Source organism: Scyliorhinus torazame, chromosome 1, assembly GCF_047496885.1.
Source record: "Scyliorhinus torazame isolate Kashiwa2021f chromosome 1, sScyTor2.1, whole genome shotgun sequence".
NCBI classification, from domain to species: Eukaryota; Metazoa; Chordata; class Chondrichthyes; order Carcharhiniformes; family Scyliorhinidae; genus Scyliorhinus; species Scyliorhinus torazame.
This window is the reverse complement of record NC_092707.1, coordinates 112,494,444-112,509,871: the sequence shown is the minus strand read 5'-3', so window position 1 is coordinate 112,509,871 and position 15,428 is coordinate 112,494,444. Positions and strand designations below refer to the sequence as shown.

Genomic DNA, 15,428 nt, shown 5'->3' with positions numbered 1-15,428 from the left:
TTGAAAAGACCTGTTAATTCCTACTCTTTGTTTCCTGTCTGTCAACCAGTTTTCTATCCATCTCAATAGACGACCACAATCCCATGCGCTTTAATTTTACTATGCTAATCTTTCATGTGGACTTTGTCAAAAGCCTTCTGAAAGTCCAAATACACCACATCCATTGGCCCCTCTTCATCAATTCTACCAGTTACATCTTCGAAGAATTCCAGTAGATTTGTCAAGCATGATTTCCCTTCATAAATCCATGCCGATTCTGCCACCGTTTTCTAAGTGCTCTGCTGCAAAATCTTTGAGAATGGATTCCAGAATTTCCTCCACTACTGATCTATAATTCTTGGCTTACTCTTGACCTCACTTTTTAAATAGTGGAGTTACATCAGCCATCCTCCACAAAGAACTCAAGCAAGTTTGTCAAGCATTCCTTAAGCACTTCATAAAACTATACTGACAATGGTGTGTTGAGCTGTCTTTCCAAATGTTCAGTCATCTCCTCCTTAATGATTGATTCCAGCAACTTCCCCACCACAGAGGTCAAGCGAACCGGTCTACAGTTTCCTAATTTTTTACCCCTCTCCCTTTTTGTATACAGGTGTCACATTGGCATGCCTACTGGTACTCTTCCAGAATCCAGGGAATTCTGAAATATCATAACTAATGCATCCACTATCTCTGCTGCCACCCTCCTTAATACCCTAGGATGCAGGCCATCAGATTCCAGAGACTTATCTGCCTTTAATCCCATTAGTTTACTCAATACTGTCTCCCTGGTGATGGTTATTGCATCGGGTTCCTCTGTATTGACTGCAGTTTTTTGGAAAATCTTTATTATCTTCTACCATGAAAACAGAGGCAAAAATTGGTTCAGTGCCTCCACCATCTGTGCTCCCTATTCTCACCTCATCAATACCGTCCTCTAAAGGGCCAACATTTACTTTAGCTATTCTCTTCCTCTTTATAAACTGATAGAAGCTTTGGTTATCAGTGTTTATCTTTTCTGCTAGTTTCCTTTCGTAGTTCATCTTGGCTCTTTTGATTTTATTTTTAGTAGCCTTTAGCTGAACCTTAAAGTTCTCCTAATCCTCCAGTTTACCACTAGCTCTTGCAGTGTGTTATGCCCTAGTTTTTGCTTTTATGTCTTCTTTTGACTTCCTTGTTAAGCCATGGAACATTTTTCTCCCTTCTCACAATTCCTCTTAGGAATATACTTTAATTGAGAGGTACAGGTATTTAATTTCGCCCTGAACAACCATCATTGTTCCTCAACTGTCCTACCCCTCAATTGGCAGGGTGGGTACAGAGGAATATGGGCCAAATGCGGGCAAGTGGGATTAGCTTAGCGATAGAAACTGGGCAGCATGGACAAGCTGGGCCACAGGGCCTGTTTCCATGCTGTAAACATCTATGACTCTAAATATTTGCACCCAGTCTACTTGGGCCAACTCATTCCTCAGGCCAGTATAATTACCTCTGGCCAACACTAAAACTCTAGTATGCCATTGTTTTCTATCGCTCAATCTGAATTTGAAATTCTAGCATGCTAGGATCACTCTTTCCAAGAGGATCCTTAACGACAAGGCTGTTCATCAACCCTTTTTTATTACATAACACTAAATCTAAAGTAGGCTGCTCCCTGGTTCGCTCCATAACATATTGCTTTAAGAAACAATCCCCATACACTCTGTTGAGAAAGCAGTCAATAAAGCATGTTGACTTTAATTATTGACAATAAAGCATATTGTGATATCTTAGGCTTTATTAATGGGGGCATAGATTACAAGGATAAGGAGGTTATAGAATTTGTATAAGTCATGAGTCAGACCTCATCTGGAGTACTGTGCCCGCTTTTGGGTGCCATACTTTAAAAAAATAAATTTAGGGTACCCAATTAATTTTTTCCCATTAAGGAACAATTTAGCGTGGCCAATCCACCTACCCTGCACATTTTTGGGTTGTGGGGGCGAAACCAACGCAAACCCGGGGAGAATGTGCAAACTCCACATGGACAGTGACCCAAAGCTGGGATCGAACCTGGGACCTCAGTGCCCTGAGGCAGCAGTGTTACCACTGCGCCACCGAGCTGCCCTTTGTGCCATACTTGAGGAAGGATGTCAAGGCATTGGAGAGAGTAGAGAGAGATTCACAAGACTGATTTCAGCGATAAAGAACTGTCGCTGTGAGGATAGACTGGAGAGGTTGCGACTGTTTTTCTTGGCTGGGAGGAGTCTTGATGGAGATATGCAAGATTCTGAGGAATATGGAGAGGGTAATGAGAAATTGCTCCCTCTCAAGACAGCATCAAGAACTAGACTGCACAGAATCAAAACAATTGGCAAAAGGAGTAAAAGGGATGCGAGGAAAACATTTTCACCCACAGGGCGATTGGAGTCTGAAACCAACTTCTGTAGAGGGTGGTGAAGACAGGTTTGATTGAAGTATTCAAAGTGAATTAGATTGGGATTTGGTAGAATGCTCTTCCAGAGAGCCAGTGCAGAGTCGATAGGTCGAATGGCCGTCTTCTGCACTGTAAAGATTATGATTCTGTGAATCCCATTTTTCTGCAATACTAGGCTGGAATTTCTCCAATTTGGGTTCTGCCCCCACCACTGCACTGAAACAGTCCAAACCAAAATCCGAAATGGCATCTTTTTTGATTGAGTGTAGGACATTTCTTCCCACCCCCCATCCTCTTTGCGGCCTTGCAGTCAACCATACCATCCTACTTCAAGGCAACTCCGTTGTTGTCCAGCACAGTACGATTGTCCTCGCCTGTTTCCAGTCTTATCTATCTAATCATAGCTTCTCCTTTCATATGTTACTTCTAGAGTGCCTCAGGTATCTAACCACCACCACCCCCACTCCGCATCTACATGTTGCCCCAACATGCCACAAATTCTCCATTTCTCAGATGCTGATCTTTTGTGCACTTAACCCTCCCTTCACTGCAAGCACTTGTGTCTGAAGCGGTTTATGGCCCATGCTGTAGAATTTAATCCCTAAACATTTCCAATTCTCCTTAAATTTCTTTGACCAAGCTTTCGGCCACTCTTTTAAATATTTTATTGTGTTTGGTGAATGATTTGTCTGATCACACCTTGGATTGTTTTCCTTCTTTAAAGATGTGAATAATTGCGCGATATTGCTGAATCAGTACACAATTGGGGAATGGAGAATAATGGTCTGTATTGGGAAGGGAGGCAAGAAAAAGATCGAAGAATTTAAAAACTCACATATTCTTTTTCTTTCTGGTGCCTCTCTTCTGCATCTTTCAGCAGCTCCTGTGCTTGCTGGAGTTTGGCATCAATGAGTTGCTGTTGCAAGTCTTTGTGTTTAAATACCTTGTCAATATGCTGTGAACAGATTGTTTATTTCATTAAACATTGAAACCATAATGATATTAAATCAACTGACGATTTGCCTAAAAATTCCTGAAAAAAGAAGAAACAATGTCACCTGGGTAGCCTATAGGGAGGGGGGAGAATACTGTATCACAGCCTCACTAGGTCAATACCAGTGTGGGGCATTAACATACAACATCTCCAACACCACTTTCTGCATCAGGCCACACATCCCCACTAGGATAGGTTTGATTGAGCTGGTAGATATACACAGGAGAGAGAAAGTGGTGATGAACGCTAGCAAGGAGCTCAGGCAGACTCTTGGGAGTACTTTGAAAAAATTGATACCGGGATAACACTTCTGCCTGAGAAATTACAACAATTGGTCACAGCACACAAGACCTCCGTCAAAGTAGTCCAACAGGGTAAATCAAAAGAAATATTAGTGAGATTAGAGTCACTGCCTGGTGGAGGACTTTTAAGATTGGGGCTCCAACAACCAAATACATCCATGCCTCCTTTCACACCTGACCATAATAGGCACCCTGCTCATAACTGTCTACTTAACCATCCTCACACTACAACTCGTCCGATGGAAGAAGGAACTAATGTGGCCCTTGGATGTAGAAACTGTGATCTGGCGCGGCGCAGGGACATATTAAGAACTCTACCCGAGAGTTTTCTTTGTTGTTTGATGCATTACTGCTTTTGTATTTATTTGTACCTCCAACCATTGCATTTTGTATATGAACAGTTTGATTTTGTACTTGATTTATGGTTCTACAAACTGTACATGTGTTGGGATAGGGAGTAGGATTGTTCGCCCAAGATTCTGATACTTGACATCCGGTAGCTTGGTTAGAATGGTGTGATCCAGTTCGCTGATGTTCACTAGATCAAGAAGAGGGACTGTGGCAAAATGGACAATGGCCCAGATTTTGATCCCGATATAAAATTGGACATCTAAATTAAAAATTGGACATTTTAAATCAAATCACAGTCAGCTCCAGGACTGGCCCGATGGGAATTCAAACTTGGCCAAGTTCGATTACACTGAACACAGACAAACTGCCAGGACATGTCTGGGCCTGCCCCGTCAATTACCCATCAGGAGATAATCGGTCCTATTCTTATGGATCAATTGCTTTGGGTTGCCCTGATAAAGTTAGATATTCTGCCACCCAGTTTTCCCACCGTTGCCATATATGAAGAGAGGTTATGTGCAAACAATACACCTAGGAATGGACCCCTGGGGTTGTGATCCTTGTGCCCTGTTGAGTTGCAATCGGTAACACCATTGGGTATTATGACCCCGCCCCGAGACCTCATTGGCTGAGGGCCAGAGAACTCTCTGGCAAGGCGGGAAGAGGGATATAAAGATCGACAACCAGGACCCTCTCCTGTGCAGAGTAACAGAGAAGATTTGACGACAGACAAGAGATGGAAGGAAGCAGCATGTGAGACCCGCCTTCACAGATGAATGGCCCCTGAGGAAACCGAGACTCAGAGAATCGGACCTGCAGCTCGACTGAGTCCATCGGCTCAGGTAGCATTAAGACTGTTATTACTTGGTATAATTTAAGAGGGTAACTGGTTTTACGGTTTGATAAATAAATTTGGTTGATTTATACACTTGTGCTGTCCTTTGTTTGCCTCGCCAATAAAGACACCCGGGTAAAATATTTGAGTAATAAACTAGTCGAAGTGTCTGATGTTATAGACAACATAACATCAGATTTCAAGATTAATATGGATTACAAGGTTCATCTTAAGCTACAATGGTCTCATTACCACTAAAAGTCCCTTTTAAGCACACAAGACGACTGTGGTCAAATACACACTTCGCTCTGAACCTGTTAGTGTCTGTGGCTTTCTCCTTAGAAATCCCCCAGATGATTATCATGGAAGTTTCCAAACTCAACTCCCAAAAACACGCTTTAAAATCTTCTCTCATAATGATGCTTTCCCTTGACGGTTTGGATTCCGAAATCCAGTCCAGGTTTCACAAATGACACTTTCCAACAAAGTTTCTGCTACACTTTTAACAGAAAAACCAGTCCAGAGTTTTACACCAACCCCTTTAGGATTTCTTGGTTTCGACTGCGGTGCAAACTGCTCACATTTGCATTAACTCTCGATTCCCACACATCAAATGTTTCATCTACCTCAAGTCTGCTGTCCCACATTAAATCCAGTTACTGTGATTATCTCTTTAGCTCAAAACACTTTGCTTACTGTTCCTTGAATTCGTCTGAACAATACCTTGGTCTCTGGTCACTTGACTCTCAACTTCTTAGACAGCCGTTCTGTCCCAATTTCCTGGTTATCTGGACTGTATGTTGTTCCTTAAAAACCTTGCATCTTTGCAACTTTCTTGTCCTGTCTAGCTTCTCCGAGCAGAGTTGAGAGCTGTTCACTCCTCAGTGACCTGGCTCCAAGTTAAAACTAAGAACAAAGGAAAGCCCTTCCCTCTGTGAGTGGCCTCCTGTTGCCAAGCACTGACTTACTTCTATTTACTCTTCATATCGTAGACCTCTCCAAGCACAACAGAAACATAGTGGGAACATAATCTTTTCTTTAAAAAATATGTTTATTCAAAATTTTCAACCAAACACTCCAGAAAGAAAGAAAAACAAAATTGTACATATGAAATCAAACAAGGATACATTAACCCCATTTAACCAATAAATACAAAAGTGGGGAAAACGCCCCCTTTTAACAAAAACATAAACCAACCCCCCCCCGGGTTGCTGCTGTTTCGACCTCCACCAAGCGTTCTGTGAGAAAATCTAGGAACGGTTGCCACCGCCTGGAGAACCCCTGCACGACCCTCGCAAGACAAATTTTATCCTCTCCAACTTAATGTACCCTGCCATGTCATTGATCCAAGCTTCCACACTCTGGGGCTTTGCATCTCTCCACATTAGTAGGATCCTCCACCAGGTTACCAGGGACGCAAAGGCTTGAACTCCCGCTTCTTTCGGCTCCTGCAGTCCCTAATCGTCCGATACCCCAAATAGTGCTAACCCCCAGCTCGACTTGACCCGGGTGTTCACAACTTTGGACATAGCCCTCACAAAGCCCCTCCAGAACCCCTCCAGTACCGGGCACGTCCAGATCATGTGGGCGTGATTCTCTGGGCTCCCCGAACATCTCACACATCTGTCCTCCACCCCAAAAAACCTACTCATCCTTGCCCCTTTCATATGCACCCTATGTACTACTTTGAACTGTATTAGACTGAGTCTGGCGCATGAGGAGGAATTGACCCTGCCCAGGGCACCAGCCCACAGACCCTCATCCAGCTCCTCCCCGAGCTCCTCCTCCCACTTGCCCTTCAACTCCTCCACCGAGGCCTCCTCCGCTTCCTGCAGTTCCTGATAAATCGCCGAGACCGTGCCTTCTCCAACCCATACACCCGAAATCACCCTGTCCTGAATCCTTTGTGCTGGAAGTAGCGGAAATTCCCTCACCTGCCATCTCACAAACGCCCTCACTTGCATATATCTAAAAGTGTTTCCGGGAGGCAACCCAAATTTCTCCTCCCGCACCCACAGGCTAGCAAGAGTCCCATCTATAAACAGGTCCCCCATCCTTTTAATTCCTGCCCGATGCCAACTTAGGAACCCCCCCATCCATCCTGCCCGGCACAAACCAATGATTATCCCATATCGGGGACCAAATTGAGGCCCACACCTCACCCCGATGTCCCCTCCACTGCCCCTCCACCTGTTTAACAACCTGACCCTGAATCCTTCCCCGAACCCAAACCTGCTAAGCACTTCCCATAGGTACTCCCACTCCACCCGATCAAAGGCCTTCTCCGCATCCATAGCCGCCGCCACCTCCGCTTCCCCTCCCACCGAGGGCATCATAATCACGTTCAGGAGCCTCTGCACATTCGCATTTAACTGCCTGCCCTTCACGAACACCGTCTGGTCCTCATGTATCACTCCCGGGACACACTCCTCAATCCTCGTAGCGAGGACCATGGCCAGCAACTTGGCATCTACGTTAAGGATCGAGATCGGCCTATACGAACCGCACTGCAGGGAGTCCTCATCCTGCTTGAGAATCAGCGAGATCAGCGCCCGAGACATTGTCGGGGGCAGAGTCCCTTCCTCCCTCGCCTCATTGAAGGTTCTCACCAGCAACGGGCCCAACAGATCCACATACTTCCTATAAAATTCAACCGGGAACTCGTCCGGTACTGGGGCCTTGCCCGCCTGCATGCTCCCCAATCCCTTAACCAGCTCCTCCAGCCCCATCGGGGCCCCCAGGCCAGCCTCCTGTTCTTCCTCCACCCTCGGGAAGCTCAGTTGATCGAAGAACCGCCGCATCCCCTCTCCCCCCTCCAGGGGCTTTAAATACCTCATTTATTTTAACCGCACTCCGCACCGTATTCCCTCCCCATCCCTGATTCCTTCAATCTCCCTCGCCGCCTCCCTCTTATGTAGCTGATGCGCCAACATCCGACTCGCCTTCTCCCCATACTCATACACTGCCCCCTGCATTTTCCTCCACTGAGCCTCTGCCTTCCCCTTGGTCAATAAATCAAATTCCATTTGGAAGTTCTGTTGCTCCCTCAGCAGCCTCTGCATAGCTCCTGTCCACCCTTACTATCTCCCCCACCAACCTCTCCATCCTCTCTCTTAATTGAAATTAGCTCTCCCCTAACCACCGCTTCAGAGCGTCCCAAACCACACCCACCTGCACCTCCCCATTATCATTGGCCTCTATGTATCTCTGAATGCACCCCCGGACCCGCCCACAAACCTCCTCATCCGCCAACAGTCCCACATCCAGGCGCCACAGCGGGCGCTGGTCCCTCTCCTCCCCCAACCCCAACCCCAACCCCACCCAGTGCGGGGCTTGGTCCGAAATGGCTATAGCCGAATATTCCATTCCCTCCACTCTTGAGATCAGTGCCCTACTCATCACAAAGAAGTCTATCCGTGAATAGGCCTTATGTCAATGGGAGAAAAAAAAGAGAACTCTCTGGCCCCCGGCCTGGCAAACTTGCATGGATCCACTCCACCCATCTGGTCCATAAAACCCCTTAGCACCTTGGCCGCAGCTGGCCTCTTACCCGTCCTTGACCTGGATCGGTCCAATGCTGGGTCCAGTACCGTATTAAAATCCCTCCCCATTATCAAGCTCCCCGCTTCCAGATCCGGGCTCAGACTCAACATGCGCTTCATAAACCCTGCGTTGTCCCAACTCGGGGCATACACATTCACCAGTACCACCCGGGTCCCCTGCAACCTACCACTCACCATCACGTATTGACCCCCATTATCCGCCACAATATTCAGCGCCTCAAACGACACCCGCTTCCCCACCAGAATTGCAACCCCTCTGTTCTTCGCATCCAGCCCCGAATGAAAGACCTGCCCTACACCCATCCCTTTCTCAGCCTGATCTGATCTGCCACCTTCAAGTGCGTCTCCTGAAGCATAACAACGTCTGCCTTCAGTCCCTTTAAGTGCGTGAACACCTGGGCCCTCTTGACCGGCCCATTTAGGCCCCTCACATTCCATGTTATCAGCCGGATCAGGGGGCTACTTGCCCCCCCCCCCCGCCGACTAGCCAACCCCTTTCTTAGGCCAGCCAAGTGCCCATGCCTCCTGCACACTCCAGTCCCCCAGGCGGCGAACCCCCGCCCCGCCTCTCCCTTTTACCTCCAGCTCCCCTTCGGTCAGTACAGCAGCAACCCAGTTCCCCCCCACCCCCACCCCCAGCTAGGCCACTGTCTAGCCTCCTTGCACTCCTGTAAGTCAGCTGACTCCTGCTGACCCCGGCCACTGCCGCCTTTGCCAAGGCCCCCTTGTGGAATCCCCATCCCATCCCCCCCTTCAGGCCGATGTGAGCACCCATCCAGAACTGCCCCTCCCCTCAGGCCCCGCCCCCCCTTCCTCAGCACGGGAAAAAGCCCGCATTTTCCACCTGGGCCGGCCCCGCCCCTATGGCGCAGCCCCCTTCTCCTACAACCTCACTCCAGTTCCCCCACGACCTCCTGCCCACCCTCCCCCCTTCGCACATGGGGACCGGCCCCTGCAAAACAGTACCGATGCCCACAGACCCACATATCACATCAACTCACCCCTTCCCACTCCCTAGCTTTCCCACACAACGAAAAAACAAACCCAACTCCACATCAAACCCTTAGTTCGAGTTCAACTTCTCGTTTGTATAAAGGTCCACACCTCCTACGGCATATCAAAATAATGGCGACGATCTTGAGAAGTGACCCACAGTCGCGCTGGCTGCAACAGCCCGAACTTCACCCCCTTTCGGTGGAGCACCGCCTTGGCCCGGGTGAATCCAGCCCTCTCCTTAGCCAGCTCTGCACTCCAGTCTTGATAAATACGGATCTCCGTATTCTCCCACCTGCTGCTCCGTTCCTTCTTCGCCCATCTCAGGACGCACTCCCTGTCCATGAAGCGGTGAAACCTCACCACTACAGCCCTTGGCGGCTCATTGGCTTTAGGCCTCCTTGCCAGGACTCTATGAGCCCCATCCAGCTCCAAGGGCCGTGGGAAGGCCCCCGCGCCCATTAACTTGTTCAGCATTGTAGCTACATATGCCCCCACGTCGGACCTCTCCACCCCTTCAGGGAGACCCAGAATCCGGAGATTCTTCCTCCTCGACCTATTCTCCAGGTCCTCGAACTTTTCCTGCCACTTCTTGTGCAGTGCCTCGTGCGCCTCCACTTTCACCGCAAGGCCCAGAATCTCGTCCTCGTTTGCAGAGGCTTTCTGCTGCACCTATCGAATCGCCGCCCCTTAGGCCTTCTGGGTTTCCACCAGCTTTTCTATCGACGCCTTCATTGGGGCCAGCATTTCTGCTTACAGCTCCGCAAAGCAGCTTTTCAGGAACTCCTGCTGCTCCCGCGACCATTGTGCCCACGCTGCCTGGTCTCCACCCTCAGCCATCTTACTTTTCCGCACCCGCTCTCCTCTCTGCTCCAAAACCACTTTTTTTTATTTAAAAAAATTCTTTTTTATATAATCGCTCCACTCCTGGTCCACTCCATACAATGCTGGGGGAACCTCACTGCTGCCTTCCCACACCATGAATCGTCGTCCAAGTGCCGCTGGGGCTCCTGAAAAGGGCCCAAAAGACCGTTCTTTGCGGGAGCTGCCGAACGTGCGACCTACCCACGCATAGCCGCAACCGGAAGTCCCAGTGGGAACATAATCAACATACAAACACCGTTGCCCGGTATGAATTTAACTTTCAGTTTTACCCTTCCAGGCACAGAAACATTAGACTAAACATATCTAAAACTGTACCTTATTTCTAAAGTTTACAAATACAAATATAATTCCCTTAAAACTACCTTTGCTTTCCGAACACACATTGTGCCTTTTTCAACTAAACAAAAACTTAGGGAAGAGTCATTCCCTGGTTCATTACTGTAGTGAATGTATTCACCATAAGTTGTCTGTATAGTGCTGCGGCCTATGGCCAGGGAATGGTAATATGATCTCCTTCCATGTATGGTACTGGAACCCTGGTGGGCTCCGCCTCTGGCTCTGTCCCCCCCGGGGCGGTATATAGACCTGCCGCCTGTGGGCGGTGCTCATTGTTACAGCAGTCACAGGCAGGCAAGTTCTTGGATAATAAAGCCTATGTTCACTCGTTCTCATCGTCTTGTAGTGAATTGATGGTACATCAATTTATTATCCAAAGACATCACTATGGAAGCCGCTCTGAAGCCTGATAAACTGGAACTCGACGCACGAGCAGCAGAAGCTAAGGAAATCTTCTCCCACTGGCTCCGCTGTTTTGAGGCCTACCTCAACTCCTCTGAAACGCCTCCCTCCATGCCCGGATGAGCCACCGAATCTCGGGTATGATTGAGGACGCAGTCACGTACGAAACGGCGGTCGCGATTCTAAAGAGACAGTTCGTGAAGCCCATGAACGAAGTGTTTGCGCGGCACCTCCTCACTACCCGCTGTCAACGCGCCGGGGAATCGCTGGACGAGTATCTAGAGAACCTGACACTACTCGCCCGCAACTGCAACTACAGGGATGTGAAGGCCAATGTGCACATGAAGCTGATGATCCGGGACACCTACGGGGCTGGGGTCTGGTCTAACTACGTCCGGCAGCGACTGCTGGAAAACAGGGCCACTGATCTACAGGACACAGTAAAACTAGCCACCTCGTTAGAGGTGGCCTACCAGAGCCTTAGCGCATTCCCGGCAGACCCAGCGAACCCCTCGTGGGTACCACAGACGCGGCCTTCACCAGACTCGACTACGTCCCAGGCCTGTGCCGCGCAGCTGCCCGTTCAGCCCGGGGGGCCGTCTTGCTACTTCTGCGGTCAGAGCCAACACCCCCGGCAGCGTTACCCAGCCCACATCTCGACATGCAGCGACTGTGGCAAAAAGGGTCATTTTGCCAGAGTCTGCCTGGCCCGATCCAAAGCCCCGAAGTCAAAAGCTTACCAGGCCCGACCGACGGACTCACAGGCCCTCAGACCCCACAATGTGGCTGCGTGCCTGCTGGTACCGCCCCCTTCAGACGAGTCATCTGCCTTGTGCAGCTCGTGGGGGGCGCCATCTTTAACTCAGCCCGACACTTGCGACCCTTGGGGGTGGCCATATTGGCCGCCATCTTCAACACCAACCGACACGTGCGACCGATGTGGGTAGCCATCTTGGTCGCCATCTTCAACTCAGCCCGACACGTGCGACTCGTGGGGGCCGCCATCTTGTGACCCCGATACCTCCGACCACGTAGATTACCCGCAGCTCGGAGCAGTCACCCTCGACCAGTCGCGGCCAAAACATCTGAAGAATTCGATGATGGCCATCCGGATCAATGGGCGCGAGACCCCACGTCTTTTTGACTCCGGGAGCACAGAGAGCTTCGTCCATCCCGACACGGTAAGGCGCTGCTCCCTCCACATCTACCCCGCGTCCCAGACAGTCTCCTTTGCCTCCAGGTCCCATTCGGTACAGATCGGGGGTACTGTGTCGCGAACCTAGGGATACAGGGCGCTGAGTATGCCCATTTTAAACTGTATGTCCTCCCTCACCTCTGCGCCCCCCCTATTGCTTGGACTCGACTTCAAATGCAATCACCGAAGCCTGACCCTAAAGTTCGGCGGACCCCTACCCCCTCTCACTCTTTGTAGCCTCGCGACCCTCAAGGTCACCCCCCCCTTCACTCTTTGCGAACCTCACCCCCGACTGTAAGCCCGTCGCCACCAGTACAGTGCACAAGACATGATTTTTATCATGTTAACTCGGGGGAGGGGGTCATCGAGGCCAGCAACAGCCCCTGGAGAGCACAAGTGATGGTTGTCAGGACCGGGGAAAAGAATCGGATGGTTGTGGACTACAGCCAGACCATAAACCGGTTCACGCAACTTGATGCGTACCCCCTCCCCCACATAGCGGAGATGGTCAACCAGATCGCACAGTACCGGGTGTTCTCCACAGTAGATCTGAAGTCTACCTACCACCAGCTCCCGATCCACCCGGAAGATCGCCACTACACTGCTTTTGAAGCAGCCGGCCGACTCGTCCATTTCCTCAGGGTCCCTTTCGGCGTCACTAATGGGGTCTCGGTCTTCCAGAGAATGATGGACCAGTACGGGCTGTGGGCTACATACCAGTTCTTGGACAATGTTACCATCTGCGGCCATGATCAGCAGGACCACGATGCCAGCCTTCAGAGGTTCCTCCAGACCGCCCAATCCCTCAACCTCACATACAACAAGGAGAAGTGCGTTTTCCGCACAACCCGGCTCGCCATCCTCAGCTATGTCGTGGAAAACGGGGTCCTAGGGCCCGACCCCGACCGCATGTGCCCCCTCATGGAACTTCCCCTTCCCCACAGCCTCAAGGCCCTCAAAACGCTGTCTGGGGCTATTCTCCTATTACGCCCAGTGGGTCCCCAACTATGTGGACAAAGCCCACCCATTTATCAAAGCCACTATATTCCCCCTGAAGGCTGAGGCTCGCTCGGCCTTCGGCCGCATCAAGGCCGATATCACTAAGGCCGCAATGCACGCGGTGGACGACTGCGTCCCCTTCCAGGGAGAGAGCAATGCGTCAGACGTCGCCCTGGCCGCCACCCTCAACCAGGCGGGCAGGCCAGTATCCTTCTTTTCTAGAACCCTCCATGCCTCCGAGATTCGACACTCCTCTGTCGAGAAGGAAGCGCAAGTCATTGTGGAAGCGGTGCGGCATTGGAGGCACTACCTAGCCGGGTAGTAGGCTCATCCTCGTCACCGACTAACGGTCGGTAGCCTTTATGTTCAACAACGCACAACGGGGCAAAATTAAAAACGACAAAATCTTGAGGTGAAGGATCAAACTCTCCACCTATACTTACGATATCAAGTATCGTCCTGGGGAGCTCAACGAGCCCTCAGATGCCCTGTCCCGCTGCACATGCGCCAGCGCGCAAGATGACTGACTTCGGGCTATCCACATTGACCTCTGTCACCCGGGGGTCACTCGGCTTATCCACTTTATTAAGGCCCGCAATCTGCCCTCCTCCATCGGAGGAGGTCAGGGCCATGACCAGGGACAGCCAGGTCTGCGCGGAGTGGACTTCCGGTTGTGGCGATGCGGAGCTACGCCGCACATTTCGGCAGCTCTCGCTAGAACGGACTTTTGGGCTCTCCAGAGGAGCCCCAACGGAAATTTCTCGCCGACTTCCCGTGTGGGAAGGTGAGAGCGAGGTCCCCCTTCCATAGTATATGGAGTGAACCAGAAGTGGAGCGATAATAAAAGCGGCTTTGGAGCAACAAAAGAAACGAGGGAGGAAAAACAAGATGGCGGAGGGCGGAGATCGAGCAGCATGGGGGGCCGGAGCAGCAGGAGTTTCTCAGGATCTGCGTGGAGGAGCTTAATAAAGAGGTGCTGGCGCCACTGCTGACGGCGATCGAGGGGCTGAAGGAGACCCAGAAGGCCCAAGGGGTAGAGATCCGAGAGGTGTGGGAAAAAGCCACCGAGAACGAGGACGAGATCTTGGGCCCGGCGGTGAAGATGGAGGCGCACGAGGCACTGCACAAGAGATGGGCCGAAAGATTCGAGGACATGGAGAACAGGTAGAGGAGGAAGAATCTTTGGATTCTGGGTCTCCCTGAAGGGGTGGAGGGGCCGATGTCGGGGCATATGTGAGCATGATGCTCCATTCGCTAATGGGTGCGGGGGCCTCTCCGAGTCCCTGGATTTAGATGGGGCTCATCGGGTCCTGGCGAGGAGACCCAAGGCCAACGAGCCGCCAAGGGCGGTAGTGGTGAGGTTTCATGGATAGAGAGTGTGTCTTGAGATGGGCCAAGAAGGAACGGAGCAGTAGGTGGGAGAATGCGGTGATCCGAATCTATCAGGACTGGAGTGCAGAGGTGGCAAAAAAGAGAGCTGGTTTTAATCGGGCCAAGGCGGTGCTGCATAGGAAGGGGGTGAGATTTGGAATGCTGCAGCCAGCGCGATTGTGGGTCACATTTCAGGATCGACACCACTACTTTGAAACGCCTGAAGAGGCTTGGACCTTTATACAAACTGAAAAGTTGGACTCAAACTGAGGGTCTATGGTTGTGGGGGGGGATGTCGGTTGTATACAGGGTTTTAAATATGCGTAAGGAATGTTCCACGGGTGGGGCGATGGATGGGGATGGGGGAAGAGATCTGATGGGGAGACTGTGGGGAATGTGGGCGCCGGTGCTGTAGGGAGGGGAGGCCCGGAGATGGGGGAATTGGGAGAAGGCCGCAACTGGAGCTGCGCCAGAGGGGGCGGGGCTGGCTCAGGAAAGCGCGGGCTTTTTCCCACGTTAGGGAAGGATGGAGGGGGGGATGGAGGAGCGCACACCGATTGCTGGGGAGGAGGAGGAGGGGGGATTTCCACACCGGGGGGGGGGGGGGGGGGGGTGTCAATGGGAAGGCGGGGGAAGCTGGGGTCAGCAGGTGACAGCTGACTTACGGGAGTGTTATGGGGGGAGCAAAAGAGCTAGATACAGATCTAGCGGGGGGAGGGGGAAGGGGGGGAGGAAATAGGGTTGCTGCTGGCATTGGCCGAGGGTGAACTGAAAACAGAAGAGGTGGTCGGGGCGGGGGGTCCCCCG

The 15,428-nt window shown here is 50.9% G+C and overlaps 1 protein-coding gene across 4 annotated transcripts in view; it reads right to left on the bottom strand.

The window, feature by feature from the left end:
• Positions 1-15,428, bottom strand: part of LOC140411024 (alpha-taxilin-like) — a 114,528-nt gene that overhangs the window by 32,351 nt on the left and 66,749 nt on the right. For all 4 annotated transcript variants that reach the window (XM_072499989.1, XM_072500006.1, XM_072499998.1 and 1 more), the window contains one exon: positions 3,231-3,350. In XM_072499989.1, the coding sequence (XP_072356090.1) occupies positions 3,231-3,350 (120 nt within the window). The remainder of the gene's footprint in view (positions 1-3,230; positions 3,351-15,428) is intronic.